This window comes from Pan paniscus, chromosome 5 (assembly GCF_029289425.2).
Source record: "Pan paniscus chromosome 5, NHGRI_mPanPan1-v2.0_pri, whole genome shotgun sequence".
NCBI classification, from domain to species: Eukaryota; Metazoa; Chordata; class Mammalia; order Primates; family Hominidae; genus Pan; species Pan paniscus.
The window spans coordinates 57,367,623-57,385,829 of NC_073254.2; the positions used below are offsets into that span (position 1 = coordinate 57,367,623).

General features: G+C 47.4%; 1 protein-coding gene across 2 annotated transcripts; it reads left to right on the forward strand.

Annotated features, from left to right (window-relative positions):
* Positions 1-8,353: 8,353 nt before the first annotated feature.
* On the forward strand, positions 8,354-17,611 carry RPL7L1 (ribosomal protein L7 like 1). Of its 2 annotated transcripts, XM_034962107.3 has the most exons (7): positions 8,354-9,625; positions 10,535-10,640; positions 13,122-13,285; positions 14,284-14,421; positions 15,658-15,767; positions 15,940-16,154; positions 16,845-17,611. In XM_034962107.3, the coding sequence occupies exons 1-6, from the start codon at positions 9,585-9,587 to the stop codon at positions 16,146-16,148; spliced, it is 768 nt and encodes a 255-aa protein (XP_034817998.1). In that variant the 5' UTR covers positions 8,354-9,584; the 3' UTR covers positions 16,149-16,154; positions 16,845-17,611. The 2 variants fall into 2 exon arrangements, with proteins under 2 accessions (XP_034817998.1, XP_008957025.1); XM_008958777.4 differs by having other exon boundaries at positions 15,940-17,611.
* The last annotated feature ends 596 nt before the right edge of the window (positions 17,612-18,207 follow it).

An 18,207-nucleotide genomic window follows, 5' to 3' on the forward strand; every position in this document is an offset into this window, starting at 1 on the left:
TAGCTGTGCTGTTCTGAAAGGCTAGTAGTAGCCCTGGGGTTCAGGGTCATGCCCTACTTGCAGCCTTGTGTGTGCTCTCCAAGACAGAGGAGGACCTGTTGGGTATCCAGCTGAAAATGATGATCATTAACCAACAATATTACTTGAGCAGTTGACTGTTGGCAGACACTGTGCCGGACATTGGGATATACAGATAATTCAGGCATGCTTTCTGCTTTCAAAGGGCTCACAGTATACAGGGGGAGCAACACACAGATATACATTACATTTGGGAACTGACTGGAGTTCAGGAGAGAAGAAAATAGGATGCTATAATTTTTCTGGGCTGGGCATGTGGCTCATGCCTGTAAGCCCAACACTTTGGGAGTCTGAGGCAGGAGGACTGCTTGAGGCCAGGAGTTCAAGACAAGCCTGGGCAACACACAGTGAGACCTATCTCTACAAAAAAAATTAAAAATTAGCCAGGCATGGTGGCATATGCCTGTAGGCCCACCTACTCAGGAGGCTGAGGCCAGAGGATTGCTTAAGCCCAGTTCAAGGCTGCAGTGAGCCATGATCATGCCACTGGACTCAAGCCTGGGTCACAGAACAAGACCTTGTCTCAAAAAAGAAAATTCTTCTGGACTGCCACAATAAATTGCACAGAGAGCTGTAAATTACATTTCCATGCCCTGGTTCTTAGTATTTTCCTGAGTTAAACTTGAGAACAAAATATACCTTCTGCAGTAACAAAGATAAAAGACTTTATTTATTTATTTATTTATTTATTTTCTGAGACGGAGGGAAATTTCCCTCTTGTTGCCCAGGCTGCAGTGCAATGGCACAATCTCGACTCATCGCAACCTCTACCCCCAGGTTCAAGCGATTCTCCTACTTCAACCTCCCGAGTAGCTGGAATTACAGGCGCCTGCCACCATGCTGGCTAATTTTGTATTTGTAGTAGAGATGGGGTTTCTCCATGTTGGTCAGGTTGGTCTCGAACTCCCGACCTCAGGTGAACGGCCTGCCTCGGCTTCCCAAAGTGCTGAGATTACAGGCGTCAGCTACCACACCAAGACCTTTGTAATTAAATTGTTAATTATGTGGAGAAATCTGTTTCAGTGTATTCACAAATAGCAGGAGCACATATGTAGTATAAAGTGGATTCTGTAATATGAATTGCCTGTCTTCGCTGCTGCAGGTAAAAGACCTTTATAACAAACCCAGGCCGCGTGTGGTGGCTCACGCCTGTAATCCCAGCACTTTGGAAGGCTGAGGCAGGTGGATTACCTGAGGTCAGGAGTTTGAGACCAGCCTGACCAATATGGTGAAACCCTGTCTCTACTAAAAATACAAAAATTAGCCAGGCGTGGTGCACCTGTAGGCCCAGCTACTTGGGAGGCTGAGACAAGAGAATTGCTTGAACCCAGGAGGCGGGGTTGCAGTCAGTGAGCCAAGACCACACCACTGCACTCCAGCCTCCAGCCTGGGCAACAAAGTGAGACTCAGTCTCAAAAAAAAAAAAAAAAAAAAGAAACCCTCATCTGTATTACTCTTGGGTATGTGCTGGAGTCTGACCTTTGAAACCAATTGCAAAGGCAAGAAGATCCTTGGGAAAAAAATTACTTCTATGAAGGTCAAGGAAAGCAGTGCAACTGGGTGGGCAGAAAGTGCCTTTGGCAGCAGAATGTGGAAATTGGTTCTGGTATCTCATCTATCACATAATCATGTATCTTCATACAACTTAACTCTCAGTCACCGTGTCCTTGCCCATAAACTAAGAAGACTGGTCTTGGCCCTCTACTTCTTAGGGTGTAAAATGTGTTACTAAGGCCGGGTGCAGTGGCTCACACCTGTAATCCCAGTACTTAGGGAGGCTGAGAGGAGGGCTGATCACCTGAGGTCAGGAGTTAGAGACAAGCCTGGCAAACAAGGTGAAACCTTGTCTCTGCTAAAAAAAAAAAAAAATACAAAAATTATCCAGGCATGTTGGCGGGTACCTGTAATCCCAGCTAATCAGAAGGCTGAGGCTGGAGTATTGGTTGAACTCAGGAGGTGGAGATTGCAGTGAGCCAAGATCGTGCCACTGCACTCCAGCCTGAGTGACAGAGCAAGACTCTGTCTCCAAAAAAAAAAAAAAAAAAAAAGGGTGTTACTGAAGACATGTAGACAGTAAAAAGAGCAGGGCCAGGCACAGTGGCTCACGCGTGTAATCCCAGCAGTTTGGGAAGCCGAGGCGGGCAGATCACCTGAGGTCAGGAGTTCAAGACCAGCCTGGCCAACATGGCGAAACCCCATCTTACTAAAAATACAAAAAATTATCTAGGCATGGTGGCACATGCCTGTAGTCCCAGCTACTCAGGAGGCTAAGGCAGGAGAACCACTTGAACCTGGGAGGTGGAGGTTGTAGTGAGCCGAAATTGTGCCACTGCACTCCAGCCTGGCTGACAGAGTGAGACTCCATCTCAAACATGAAAAAAGAAAAAGAAAAAAGAGACCAGGCGCAGTGGCTCACACATGTAATCCCAGCACTTTGGGAGGCCGAGGCAGGTGGATCACCTAAGGTTGGGAGTTCAAGACCAGCCTGACCAACATGGAGAAACCCCGTCTCTACTAAAAATACAAAATTAGCCAGGCGTGGTGGTGCATGCCTGTAATCCCAGCTACTTGGGAGGCTGAGGCAAGAGAATCGCTTGAACTGCAGAGGCGGAGGTTGTGGTAAGCCAATATCACACCATTGCACTCCAACCTGGGCAACAAGAGCAAAACTCCATCTCAAAAAAAAAAAAAAAGTAAAACGAGCCATGTTCCATTATCCCTAAATAATTCAGAAGTTTGGGTTTTTCTGTTTTGCTTTTAGTCTTACCTGCTACATACTTTGACCTTCCTACCCCAGCTTTTTTGTCTATCCTCAAGCCTCAAAAGGCTGCTGCCCCTCACCTGTTCTCTCCCTTTCCTTCCCACTTTTGCTACCTTATGTTTGTTTTTCATTAGGATCAAAAGCTGTTGTTCACGTTGTCTGCCTCAACTCCAGGTTCATCCACTGCTCTCAGACTAATCTCTTTCCTACTTGCTTCCTGATAACCCCTTGTCACTTACAAGCAAAGCTTGAAGCAAAATGAAGCTGACTGCAAAAAGTGTCGTAATCCAAGAAAGAGGATGGAGCAGATGGGAAATTGCAGATAGAGTTCCTCTTAGGGTGTGTTAGGTGTGGCAGCTTTGCCTTAAGTAAGAGTAGGATTCCAAATAATCCAGAAGTGCAGAGAATACTGAAATAAATTATGCACGGACGTGTTAGGAAAGGGATTCTGGAACCAATTCAGAGAGAACCACAAAAATCCAATTACTTACAGAGCTTTCTTTTTTTTTTCCTTTTCATTTCTTTTTTTATTTTTTTTCTGAAACAAGGTCTGGCTCTGTCACCCAGGCTGGAGTGCAGTGGCGTGATCTCTGTTCACTGTAACCTCCACCTCCCAGCCTCAACCCATCCTCCCATCACAGCCTCCCAAGTAGCACGACTACAGGCGCACACCACCATGCCCATCTAATTTATATATAGATATAGATGTTTTTCCTTTTTCTTTCTTTCTTTTTTTTTTTCTGAGACGGAGTTTGACTCTGTTGCCCAGGCTGGAGTGCAATGGCGTGATCTCGGCTCACTGCAACCTCCACCTCCCCAGGTTCAAGCGATTCTCCTGCCTCAGCCTCCCAAGTAGCTGGGATTACAGGCACGTGCCACCATGCCCAGCTAACTTTTGTATTTTTAGTAGAAACAGGGTTTCACCATGTTGGCCAGGCTGGTCTCGAACTCCTGACCTTGTGATCTGCCCACCTCGGCCTTCCAAAGTGCTGGGATTACAGGCATGAGCCACTGTACCCGGCCTTTTTTTTCTTTCTTGAGACAAAGTCTCACTCTGTCGCCCAGGCTGGAGTGCAGTGGTGCAATCTTGGCTGACTGCAACCTCCACCTCCCAGATTCAAGCGATTCTCCTGCCTCAGCCTCCCAAGTAGCTGGGACTACAGGTGCGTGCCACCATGCCTGGCTAATTTTTTTGTATTTTTAGTAGAGATTGGGTTTCACTGTGTTAGCCAGGATGGTCTCGATCTCCTGACCTCATGATCCACCCTCCTCGGCCTCCCAAAGTGCTAGGATTATAGGCGTGAGCCACCATGCCCTGCCAAGATTTTTTTTTTTTTTTTTTTCTGAGATGGAGTCTCGCTCTGTCACCCAGGCTGAAGCACAGTGGCGCAATCTGGGCTCACCGCAACCTCCATCTCCCAGGTTCAAGCAATTCTCCTGCCTCAGCCTCCTGAGTAGCTGGGATTACAGGCACCCACCACCACACCCAAATAATTTTTGTACTTTTTTTAGCAGATAATGAGGTTTCACCATGTTGGCCAGGCTCATCTCGAATTCCTGACCTCGAGTCATCCACCTGCCTTGGCCTCCCAAAGTGCTGGCATTACAGGTGTGAGCCACCTTGCCCAGCCATGTCTGTCTGTCTGTCTATCTGTCTATTTATCTACCTATCTATCTATTGAGACAGGGTTTCACTCCAGTTGCCCAGGCTGGAGTGCAGTGGCAAGATCTGGGCTCACTACAGCCTTGACCCTCCAGGCTAAAATGATCCTTCCACCTCAGTCTCTCAAGTAGTTGAGACTACAGGTGTGCACCACCATGCCCGGCTAATTTTTTGTATTTTTAGTAGAAACAGGGTTTCGTCATGTTGCCCAGGCTGGTCTCAAATTCCCGGTCTCAAGTGATCCGCCTGCCTTGGCCTCCCAAAGTGCTGTGATTACAGGTGTGAGCCACTGCACCCAGCCTAATTTTTATATTTTTTGAAGAGACGTGGTTTCACCATGTTGCCCAGGCAGGTCTCAAACTTGTGAGCTCAAGTGATCCGCCCAACTGGGCCTCCCAAAGTGCTGGGATTACAGACGTGAGCCACCAACCTGGCTCAGAGCTTTTTCTTAAACTAATACGTATGTGGTAAACAAAGGGCATATCATAAAATGGAAGTTTTCCTCCGATTCCAGACTCTACTACTATTTCCCAAAAAGACCACCGTCAGCACTTTTTCATATATGCTTCCAAAATTGTTACATACAAATATACCTATAACTGGCCGGGCGCGGTGGCTCATGCCTGTAATCCCAGCACTTTGGGAGGCCGAGGCAGGTGAACACCTGAGGTCAGGACTTCGAGACCAGCCTGGCCAACATGGTGAAACCCCATCTCTACTAAAAATACAAAAATTACCCAGGCGTGGTGGCGGGCACCTGTAATCCCAGCTACTCGGGAGGCTAAGGCAGGAGAATTGCTTGAACCCAGGAGGTGGAGGTTGCAGTGAGCCGAGATCGTGCCACTGCACTCCAGCCTGGGCGACAGAGTGAGACTCTGTCTAAAAAAAAAAGAAAAAAGAAAAGAAAAACAATCTGGGGACTGGGCACGGTGGCTCATGCCTGTAATCCCAGCACTTTGGGAGGCCAAGGCAGGCAGATCACGAGGTCAAAAGATTGAGACCATCCTGGCCAACATGGTGAAACCCCATCTCTACTAAAAATACAAAAATTAGCCAGGCATGGTGGTGTGCGCCTGTAGTCCCAGCTACTTGGGGGGCTGAGTCAGGAGAATTGCTTGAACCTGGGAGGCAGAGGTTGCAGTAGGCCGAGATAGTGCTACTGCACTACAGCCTGGCGACAAAGCGAGACTCCATCTCAAAAAAAAAACACAAAAAACCAAAACAATCTGGGACCATTTTTTTACACCCTAGTCTGTATCCCATATGTTTGGGACTGTTACAGTCAGGATTATTTGGTTGTAAACAACAGAAAATTATTCTAGTTAACCAACATAAAGGGATTTTGTAAGGAAGATAAGAATTAAAAAATTGAAGAACCCATGAGGCTTGAGAAGGACAGAGACAAAGAAACTCTAGGAGGTTTTCTTAGGTGGAAATCGTTAAAAGTTTTGCCCCTGACTGGGTGCGGTGGCTCATACCTGTAATCCCAGCACTTTGGGAGGTCGAGGTGGGCAGATCACTTGAGGTCAAGAGTTCGAGAGCAGCCTGGCCAACATGGTGAAACCCGTCTCTACTAAAAATACAAAAATTAGCCGGGCGTGGTGGCACACGCCTGTAATCCTAGCTACTCGGGAGGCTGAGGCACGAGAATTGCTTGAACCTGGGAAGCAGAGGTTGCAGTGAGCCAAGATTGCACCACTGCACTCCAGCCTGGACGACAGAGCAAGACTTTGTCTCAAAAAAAAAAAAAAAAAAAAAAAAAAAAAGTCTTGTCTCAAATCTGGTGCTTTGTTCCATCATCACTCTGCTTAAAATTCAAAATCACAGAGAAATTTAGCATCTCATACCCACTCCCAATGGGGTGATGAAAAGAATTGAAAAGATCTTCCAAAGACTCCTTCAATTTAAGTATTGGAGGGCAAGCGTTTGGATTTGATATCCTCCCAACAGCTGCCCAAATGTACATGATGAAGAAGAAATAAGTTCACAAGAGGACTGGAATTTTTTTTTTTTGGGGGGGGAGACAAGGTCTCACTCTGTTGCCCAGGCTGGAGTGCACCGATTCTCGTGCCTCAGCCTCCCAAGTAGCTAGGATTACAGGTATGCGCCACCACACCCAGCTAATTTTTGTATTTTTAGTAGAGATGGGGTTTCACCATGATGGCCAGGCTGGTTTTGAACTTCTGGCCTCAGGCGATCTGCCTGCCTCAGCCTCCCAAAGTGCTGGGATTACAGGCATGAGCCACCACACCTGACCTCAGTAACCTCACTTTGAAAAAAAAATCTAGGACACATGCTCAATGCTCAATAAACACATATTCAGTTAGTGAATAATTGTTTAAGAGGTGGGGCTCCTTTCTTTTTCCCTGTGTCAGTCTGGTGGAGTAAGGGGATTGGCGCTGAGAATAAGTATTCTCCTAGCACCATCTGCTGGCAGTAGAAAGCCATTCCTGAATCCTGGCCTCAATCCCATTCAGTCTTGGAGTAGTGGTTTTTTGGGGGTTGTTTTGACACAGATTCTCGCTCTGTTGCCCAGGCTGGAGTGCAGTGGCATAATCTCGGCTCACTGCAACCTCCGCCTCCCAGGTTCAAGCAATTCTCGTGCCTCAGCCTCCCAAGTAGCTGACTACAGACATGTGCCACCGTGCCCGGCTAATTTTTGTATTTTTGGTAGAGACAGGGTTTTGCCATGTTGCCGAGGATGGTCTTGAACTCCTGAGCTCAAGTGATCTGCCTGCCTCGGCCTCCCAAAGTGCTGGGATTACAGGCGTGAGCCATCGCCGCCTGGCTGAAGTATTGTTAACCCTAAAATTCCTCCTCCTTTTAATATTATTGGTACCACAGACTCTACCTTTTATCCATAGACAGGAAAAATCACAAAACATTTAACTTTTTGCTTTTTGTTTACTATTTAGTGAATGTCTTACACTTTGGTGACCCTTGTGTTTTGCCTCTTTACAAAGACACATGGTGAGGTGCTGAAAGAGAATGAGCCTCCCTCTTTCAGTGTGTGACCTTGAATACTGGGTTGTCCTGACACTTATTCATCAGAAAGTGACCTGTGCCCATGGCACTCTTTCCGGTTGGACTAGTTACATGGCAACACGAGGCCTTTAGCTGCCACCAATATCAGTATCAATAGTGCCAAAATCGAGAAATTGGTGCTAGATCCTTAGGATCAGTGATGAGCAAGCAGTCATGGTTCCTGCCCCTCCTAGTATCATGTGGAAGAAATATTAAAAATATAATAATGTCCTGAGGGAAATCAGACACTACTCTAGAGTCTTACTAGTCAGCCCATAGACCAGTAGCACCAGCGTCACTCTGAAGCCTGTTAAAAATGTAGAATATTGGCCAGGTGCGGTGGCTCACGCCTGTAATCCCAGCACTTTGGGAGGCCGAGGCGGGCGGATCACGAGGTCAGGAGATCGAGACCATCCTGGCTAACATGGTGAAACCCCGCCTCTACTAAAAATTCAAAAAATTAGCCAGGCGTGGTGGCGGGCGCCTGTAGTCCCAGCTACTCGGGAGGCTGAGGCAGGAGAATGGCGTGAACCCGGGAGGCGGAGCTTGCAGTGAGCCGAGATCGCGCCACTGCACTCCAGCCTGGGCGACAGAGCGAGACGCCGTCTCAAAAAAAAAAAAAAAAAAAAAAAAAAAAAGCAGAATATCAGCTCCCCACCCGGCCTCCTGAATAAAAATCTGTATTTTAGTAAAATCTTCAGATGACTCCTATTCACTATTAATGCTTGAGAAGCGCTGCTCTGGAGGTTTCCAGAGATGATAAGACTTGTGTTGTTTTTCAGGATTTTTAATTTAAAAAAAAAATTATTTCTTGTTTTTTTTGAGACAGTCTCGCTCTGTCGCCCAGGCTGGAGTGCAGTGGCACAAACTCGGCTCACGCAGCCTCCGCCTCCTGGGACTTCAGGCGCGAGCCACCACGCCCAGCTAATTTTTTGTATTTTTAGTAGAGACGGGGTTTCACCATCTTAGCCATGCTGGTCTCCAACTCCTGACCTCAAGTGATCCACCTGCCTTGGCCTCCCAAGGGCTGGGATTACAGGTGAAAGCCACCGGCCCGACCTACTGTTTTTCAGGATTCTATATAGACTGGGAGGGAAGAACGCATATTCCAGGCGATGAGAGCTGTATAAGGGTTTTATTTTTATTCCTTTTTTTTCTTTTTTTTTTTGAGACGGAGTCTTGCTCTGTCGCCCAGGCTGGTGGGCAGTGGCGCGATCTCGGCTCACTGTAACCTCCGCCCAAGACGGGGTTTCGCCGTGTTGGCCAGGCTGATCTCGAACTCCTGACCTCAGGTGATCCTCCCGTCTCGGCCTCCCTCCCAAAGTGCTGGGATTACAGGCGTGAGCCACCGCGCCCGGCCTGTGTAACGGTTTTAGACGGGAAGGAAGCATGTTGTAGTTTTCGGTCCAGCAGTAATAGTAACAAACATAGTGCTGACAGACACTGCTAAACGCTTTATCTAATCTCCTGTAATCCTCGTAACGCCATTAGGTAGACCTATTATTACTGTACACCCATTTTATGGGTAATGAAGCCGCAGTATAGAGGGGTTAAATAACGTGTTCAAGGACGCATCGACGGAGCCAAGCAGACGGAATTGCAGCTACCTGCTTTACCACTCTAAGTCCTCAACAAACACTTCCACCTACACGTGGGAGCCAAAGCCATAGCCTCCAAGTTTTTCCACAGAGCGAAAATGTTTCGCGGAGTTTGCCTGTCTTCCTCCCCAGAGACGCAGCACAGCCGCGCCGGAAGTGCGGCGCCCTAGCTAGGAGCGGACGCCATAGGTGCATTGTGGGAAGCACTTTGCTGTCCACAGCCAGGCCGCTTGTGATGAAACTGTAACTTACAAGAAAAGGGCTGGGTTTTGAAAATAACACAGGCTCTAAAAACCCTAGAAGCGGTGCAACTTTTGGCAGGAATCGGGGTTAGCGGGACCTCAAGGGCTCACTGCTGCTAAGTGAACGCTGACTGGTCCTCCAGCGTGAGCTAGAACAGACGTCTCTATGGTCAAGTAAACAGAGCGTGTGTTGTCTTCCCCATGTGGTGGGGTTGCGCATGATCAGTAGCTGCACCACTAGAAAGATGGCGGAGCAAGAGTGAGTGTTTGGGGCTTTGAATATCTGGAGTGGGGTCTTGAGTATCCGGTGCCATCCACGGTGTTTATGCCTCGGTGGCGGATTCCTGTGGGCTCTAGGAATAGAAAAGGCCACAGTTTACAAAGGGTGGGGGTGAGGAGGAGTAGCGCTGTGGCGGAGGAGGGAGGGGATCGCGGTCAAGTTCGGGTTATCTGGAGAGGCGAGGATTGACTTCAGGCAGCGGGCTGGAGTGCCACAGTTGAATTTACCCAGCCCGACAAGTATTAACTCTGCAGATAGGCCTGCCCCCGCCCCAACCCCATAGATTCGTCGCTGCTAGTGCCTATGAAGAACTGTGGCCGTGAAAACCCTGTTAACTTATACGAACCCAGAGGCTAAAGGGTTCATTATTTTCCGAGGCTTTGGGGATGAGTGACTATTAGGGGTGGATTTATGAGGCCTGGAGTCAGAAACCGCAGGTTTCAGGGGAATCTTTCTTCAGATACTTGAAAACAGTAATGTTCCCTAAAGCCCAGGATATTGAATTGGTTTGGAAATCCATTGAATGTTCGTTTTCTTTTTTGTTGTTGTTTTTGTTTTGAGACGGAGTCTTGCTCTGTCCCCCAGGCTGGAGCGCAGTGTCGCGATCTCGGCTCGGTGCAACCTCCGCCTCCCGGGTTCAAGCGATTCTCCTGCCTCAGTCTCCCGAGTAGCTGGGATTACAGGCGTGCGCCACCACGCCCAGCTGATTTTTTATTTTTAGTAGAAACGGGGGTTTCACCATGTTGGTCAGGCTGGTCTCGAACTCCTGACCTCAGGTAATCCACCCACCTCGGCCTCCCAGAGTGCTGGGATTACAGGCTTGAGCCACCGCGCCCGGCCAAGTGTTCTTTTCTAAATGTTATCTCTGATCTCAATTTTCTGCATCAGGCAAAGAAAAATCCCTTTGGTTCCAGAAAATCTCCTGAAAAAGAGGAAGGCTTATCAAGCCCTCAAAGCCACCCAGGCAAAGCAGGCACTTTTGGCAAAGAAGGAGGTAATGGTGGGGAACCAAGAGAAAGTAATTAGAATTTGTATTTGGTGAGTTTTATCTCGCATGTGTTGGACTACATTTGGTATTGACGAGCTCCCCCCAACGGTTTGACAGACCAGGTATAGTTGTCTCTCAGTGTCCTTAAGGGGTTGGTTCCAGGACTCCCACAGATGCCTAAATCTCAGACTGCTGAAGTCCCTTATATAAAATGGTTGTAGTAGGCCGGGCGCGGTGGCTCACGCCTGTAATCCCAGCACTTTGGGAGGCCGAGGCGGGCGGATCACGAGGTCAGGAGATCGAGACCATCCTGGCTAACATGGTGAAACCCCGCCTCTACTAAAAATATAAAAAATTAGCCGGGCATGGTGGCAGGCTGCTGTAGTCCCAGCTACTCGGGAGGCTGAGGCAGGAGAATGGCGTGAACTCGGGAGGTGGAGGTTGCAGTGAGCCAAGATCGTGCCACTGTACTCCAGCCTGGGCGACAGAGCGAGACTCTCTCTCAATAAATAAATAAATAAATAAATAACTGGTTGTAGTATTTGCATATAATCTATACTCCTTCCGCCTATGTAGTTTAAATCCTCCCTGGATTGCTTAATAGCTTTATTTATTTATTTGTTTATTTTGAGGCAAGAGTCTCACTCTTGCCTAGAGTGGAGTGCAGTGGCACAATCTCGACTCACTGCAACCTCTGCCTACTGGGCTCAAGCAATTCTCGTGCCTCAGCCAACCAAGTAGCTAGGATTACAGGCATGCGCCACCACACCTGGCTAATTTTTTTTTAAATTTAATTTAATTTTGTTTTGTTTTTTGAGACAGAGTCTCACTCTGTCACCCAGGCTGGAGTGCAGTGATGCGATCTTGGCTTACCACAACCTCCGCCTCCCGGGTTCAAGCGATTCTCCTGCCTCGGCCTCCCAAGTAGCTGGGATTACAAGGATGTGCCACCATGCCCTGCTAATTTTTGTATTTTTAGTAGAGACCGGGTTTCACCATGTTGGCCAGGCTGGTCTCCAACTCATGGACTCAAGTGATCTGCCCACCTCGGCCTCCCAAAGTGCTGCGATTACTGATGTCAGCCACCCCACCCGGCCACCGGCTGATTTTTTGTATTTTTAGTAGAGATGTTTTGACATGTTGGCCATGCTGGTCTCAAACTCCCGGCCTCAAGTGATCACCCACCGGCCTTCCAAAGTGCTGGGATTACAGGCCTGAGCCACCCTGCCTGGCCTGGATTACTGATAGCTAATACAGTGTACATAATGTATTTTAAAAATTTGTATTACTTTTTACGGTTATTTTTCATTTTTCCCCTGAATTTTTTTTTTTTTTTTTTTTTAAGAGTGAGGTCAGCTGGGTTCACATCTGTAATCCCAACACTTTGGGAGGCTGAGGCGGGCAGATTACTTGAGGTCAGGAGTTCAAGACCAGCCTGGCCAACGTGGTGAAACCCCATCTCTACTAAAAATACAAAAAATTAGACGGGCACTGTGGCATGCGCCTGTAATCCTAGCTAATCAGGGGGCTGAGGCAGGAGAATTGCTTGAACCCGAGAGGCGGAGGTTGCAGTGAGCCGAGATTGTGCCACTGCACTCCAGCCTGGGTGACAGAGCAAAACCCTGTCTCAAAAAAAAAAAAAAATAAGTGGGGTCTTTGGCCAGGTGTGGCAGCTCATGCCTGTTATCCCAGCACTTTGGGAGGCTGAGGCAGGTGGATCTCCTGAAGTCAGGAGTTTGAGACCAAGCTGGCCAACAAGGTGACTCTGTCTCTACTAAAAATACAAAAATTAGCCGGGTGTGGTGGCGCATGCCTGTAATCCCAGCTACTTGGGAGGCTGAGGCAGGAAAATGGCTTGAACCCAGGCGGCAGAGGTTGCAGTGAGCCGAGATCATATCACTGCACTCCAGCCTGGGCGACAGAGCGAGACCCCATCTCAAAAAAAAAAAAGAAAAAGGAGTGAGGTCTTGTGTTACCCAGGCTAGAGTGCAGTGGCAGGATCATAGCTCATTGCAGCCTTGAATTCCTGGGTTCAAGAGAACCTCGCGCCTCAGCCTCCTAAGTAGCTGGGACTACAGGGTGAGCTACTGTATGTGCTCCTCCAAAGTATTTTCCATCTGGGGTTGGTTGAATCACAGATGCAGAGCACCAAGTGTATATGGTTTATGTCTTCGTTTAGCAAATATTTAACACCTGCAGGCAAATGCTGGCGTTGAGTTTAAGGAAACTTGTTAGTAAACATTGATTAATATGTAAACTAATTTTTTGTTCGTTAATTATTTTTCCCAATAATTCCCAAGTTTCCTCAACTCCACCTTTACTTTGGTTTCTCATTTTTCCTTTATATGAAAATAGAGAATGTTGCTTTGCTTCGCATTGTGGAACACGGGGAAATAAGCTATATCAGTTGTCACTTATGAATTACTGTTCTAAAAGTAAAAATGTATGGAGGCACAAGATGATGATGATGGTCTGTCTTCTCTGTAGCAGAAGAAAGGAAAAGGGCTCAGGTTTAAGCGACTGGAATCATTCCTACATGATTCCTGGCGGCAGAAACGTGACAAGGTGCGTCTCAGACGACTAGAAGTGAAACCTCATGCCTTGGAATTGCCAGATAAACATTCCTTGGCCTTTGTTGTACGCATCGAAAGGTAAGGAACTGGTGTCTTTCTAATTGCATGAGGCTGGGGCAAAGTGTTGCTTAAGCTTTAGACCCCTTTCTAGGGAGATAATAGGCCCCAAGCCACTCAGGCAAATCGTGCTAGGATGTCAGGGTTGAGCACAATTTAGTCTGCAATATTTGGAAGACCTTAGACAGATAGGCTTGAAAATAAGTGCTATGAGGGTAAAGTGCTCACTAGGGAGAGGGGTTGAGGACACCCTCTCTAAAGCAGGAACTTCAACCTGAGACCTGAAAGATGTGAAAGGCGTTCACCAGTGTTGGGAGACTTTCCAGGCATACGTGCTGAAGTCCTGAGGTAGGGAAAGCAAGGCATCATTCTAGGAACTGAAACAAGGCTGAGTGGATGAAGCATATTCAGTGAAGGGGAGACATTTTTCCTCACTTAGTGGAACTTTCCCAACCCCCTGCCCACCCCATGTACAACTCTACTTCTTGCTGTTTCCCCTACCCAATCACCCAAACCAGAAACCTGTGGCTTTTGCATGTTTATGAGCTCTGTCCTTTGTAGCCCTCTACCACTGCTCATATTTTTCCTGAACTATTGTATTAACCTTCCTCCTGGATTTCCTTGCCTCTAGTGTCATACTGTGATCTGTCCCATACACTGCCCTTGGTGATTGTCAGAAAGAAATCTGGTCTGGTCTCTTCTGCTTAAAATCTTCAGTAGCTTTTACTGCCCATAGAAGCACATCCAGCTTCCTTAGCTGGACATGTGCAGACCTACATACCACCACTTCCCCTACCCCTGAAACACACACAAGTTCAATTTCCATAGCATTCCAGGCATTGCTCCACATCATGAAAAGGATCTGTTTTCATAACCGCCTCCCACTAAACTGAGCTCTTTAAGGCATAGTCTCTGTGTCTTATTCCAGATTACCCAGTGTAGTGACCTCGCATGTTGTGCTTGCTGGACTGACATAAACTGGAGGGAGTCTGTCTGATTTCTGTTGCTGTTCATTTCAGGATTGATGGCGTGAGTTTACTGGTGCAGAGAACCATTGCAAGACTTCGCCTAAAGAAAATTTTTAGTGGTGTCTTTGTAAAAGTCACCCCCCAGAATCTAAAAATGCTGCGTATAGTGGAACCTTATGTGACCTGGGGGTAAGTAAGGTTTTCCATGTGAATTCACATTAGATTTCTATTTGAGTGTGTCAGGGTGCACCGGGTATTGCTTTCCAGGGCTCATGTTGCTGTAGAAGGGACATTTTGCTGTGACCACAGTCAAACTGAAATCAGTGGGTAGCTGTAATAACCATGGGACACAGGGTAGGGAGGGGTCTGAACAGTACCATAGTAGGGCTGGTTCAGTCATAGGCTAAGGCTGGGTCAAGGAAAGCTTGGTTCTTGAAAGTCTTAAAGCAGAGCTAAAGGCAGTGCATGTGTAAGAGTAGTATTCCTGGCCGGACACACTGGCTCATGCCTGTAATCCCAACACTTTGGGAGGCCGAGGCGGGTGGATCACACGGTCAGGAGTGGATCACAGGGTCAGGAGATTGAGACCATCCTGGCCAACATGGTGAAACCCCTGTCTCTACTAAAATACAAAAAAAATTAGCCAGGCATGGTGGTGTGTGCCTGTATTCCCAGCTACTTGGGAGGCTGAGGCAGGAGAAGCGCTTGAATCCATGAGGCAGAGGTTGCAGTGAGCTGAGATTGTGCCACTGCAATCCACTCTGTATCAAAAAAAAAAAAAAAAAAGGCCAGACACGGTGGATCACGAGGTCGGGAGATCGAGACCATCCTGGCTAACATGGTGAAACCCCGTCTCTACTAAAAATACAAAAAAAATTAGCCTGGCACCTGTAGTCCCAGCTACTTGGGAGGCTGAGGCAGGAGAATGGCATGAACCTGGGAGGCGGAGCTTGCAGTGAGGCGAGATCGCGCCACTGCACTCCAGCCTGGGAGACTGAGCAAGACTCCATCTCAAAAAAAAAAAAAAAAAAAAGAGTAGTATTCCTCAAACATTGAAACCCAACAAAAACTTGGATTTTATTTCCAACTCTTGTACCATCTTGAGTAGAGGGTCACCTAAGGCCAGAGTCCTAGCCCCTAAGGTAAGCTAGGACATGGTTTCTGTTTTGTTTTTGTTGGCAATATTTTCCCTGGTGAACATTCACATCCATAAATTTAAATTTCTAATTATGTAAGTGGGGTCACTTCGGTTCTTTATCAGGAGTATTTCCAAGCATTTCAGCTGGAATGTGATTGCAGAACACTTGCTCGTTGGGAGAAGTGAGTGTGTGGGAGAACCTCTCCAACCTCTCCTCAGCCAGGCTGCAGGACTGGTATGTAGTGTGCCAGGTGCTGGTGAAAACCGTGCTTTATTTTCCTACATAGATTTCCAAATCTGAAGTCTGTCCGAGAACTCATTTTGAAACGTGGACAAGCCAAGGTCAAGAATAAGACCATCCCTCTGACAGACAACACAGTGATTGAGGAGCACCTGGGTGAGTGCTACAGCTTAGGGGTCAGCTGGGGCAGAAAGCCAGGGTCTTTGAAGCTTTGATGTGAGATTCAGGTTGTATTCTTCTTGGGGCCCCAAGAGTCTGCCAGAGTGGCCAGCTTAGTATATGCTGGATACATGTTAAATAAAGGAATCTGTGCTTTTGTGTTTCTTAGGGAAGTTTGGCGTCATTTGCTTGGAAGACCTCATTCATGAAATTGCCTTCCCAGGGAAGCATTTCCAGGAGATCTCATGGTTCTTGCACCCTTTCCACCTCTCAGTGGCCCGTCATGCTACCAAAAATAGAGTGGGCTTCCTCAAGGAGATGGGCACACCTGGCTATCGGGGTGAACGCATCAATCAGCTCATCCGTCAGCTGAACTAGACCCAGGTGAGGCAGGGCTGAAAACTGCCCTTGGGCTGACTTTTGATAGGCCATGCCTTGCCACTTTACAAGTTCTTTTTGCATTTACTAGTATTTAAGAGTAACCTTGAGATTGGGAGGAATAGAGGAGGCTGGTACAAATAGATGGAGACCTGCTGGGATCAGTGAATGCCTGATTAGGACATGGGGCTATGCATAGCCTAAGAGTTATAGGCTTAAAGATGTCGAGTAACTAAAAACTGTATTGCTGGCCGGGCGCGGTGGCTCACGCCTGTAATCCTAGCACTTTGGGAGGCCAAGGCGGGCAGAACATGAGGTCAGGAGATTGAGACCATCCTGGCCAACATGGTGAAACCCTGTCTCTACTAAAAATACAAAAATGAGCTGGGTGTGGTGGCGCGTGCCTGTAGTCCCAGCTACTCGAGAGGCTAAGGCAGGAAAATCGCTTGAACCCAGGAGGCAGAGATTGCAGTGAGCCAAGATTGCACCAGTGCACTCCAGCTGGGCGACAGAGCGAGACTCCATTTCGAAAAAAAAAAAAAAAACAACTATTGCTGCAGTCATTCAGATGGAAATGGGGAAAGAATAATATTAATAACTGATTTCAAAAAGGGCTTGAAGATGTGAATCATCTATTTTGCTGAAGAAATCTTAACTCTTTGAAATTACTTTTTATTGCTGTTGTCATACTCTTAGGTGCCAAACTGCAGTAAATTTTTTATCAGTGAAGTGGAAGCATGTGTTTTGGGAATTTTTATCAAGTATCTTCAGAGAAGATTATTTCCTGCTTTATCTTCAGAAACTGGAAAGGAAGGGTCAAAGAAAAGACAGTAGCTGGCCGGTCGTGGTGGCTCATGCCTGTAATCCCAACATTTTGGGAGGCTGAGGCGGGCAGATCACCTGAGGTTGGGAGTTCGAGACCAGCCTGACCAACATGGAGAAATGCCATCTCTACTAAAAATACAAAAATTAGCTGGGCATGGTGGCACGTGCCTGTAATCCCAGCTACTCAGGAGGCTGAGGCAGGAGAATCGCTTGAACCTGGGAGGTGGAAGTTGCAGTGAGCGGAGATCACGCCATTGCACTCCAGCCTGGGCAACAAGCGAAACTCTGTCTCAAAAAAAAAGAAAAGACAGTAGCTTATGTTCATGTCAAGCACCTCTCATCACAGTCTAGTTCCAAGGAAAAATTCCAGCGTTTTCTACATTGGGTGCTGTGTCATCTGAAATCGGCACATTCCATGGAGGAAGGAGTCCTGCTTTGTTGCATGTATCCTAGGGTTTAATGTTGGTAAATGAGTCACTCTAGCATTTGTAGAAGGCTCCCTGAGACTCCTGCAGCAGTCGACCAAGCCCAAGGACATAATTGAATCTGGAGAGTCCTGGGGCCTTGTTTTGAAAAAGACTTGAAATACACATAGGAAGAAAGGCATAAAAATAAATGTTTACTTGTCTCTGCTGTGAGTATGTGTTCCAACTTTTCAGTGATGGCTTCGAGAATTCTCAAACTTGACTGGCTCTAAGTGTATCTGGTGGCTTTTGTATCGTAACCTGAAACTGGCTTAGTACTTTTTCCTAAAAGCTTAGGATTTGAGAATGAGGACCCCCTTCGCCAGGAAAACATGTATACACTCAAAATTTTGCTTGCAGTTCTAGGGTGTTTAGACCCTTCTCAGATACCTGTGCATCTTAGGGGTTTTGTTTTTCTCTTTGAGACAGTCTCACCCTGTTGCCCAGGCTGGAGCGCAGTGGCATGATCTCGGCTCATTGCAGCCTCCACCTCCTGGGTTCAAGTGATTCTGCCTCAGCCCCTTGATCAGCTGGGATTACATGCATGTACCACCACACCCAGCTAATTCTTGTATTTTTAGTAGAGATGGAGACAGAGTTTCACCATGTAGGCCAGGCTAGTCTCAAACTCCTGACCTCAAGTGATCCACAAGCCTGGGCCTCCCAAAGTGCTGGGATTACAGGCATGAGCAACTGCGCCCAGCCCTTGTGTACCTTATGTGAGGAAGTCCTGCTCAATCAGGATCGGTCACGCAGGCCCTGATCTTGCT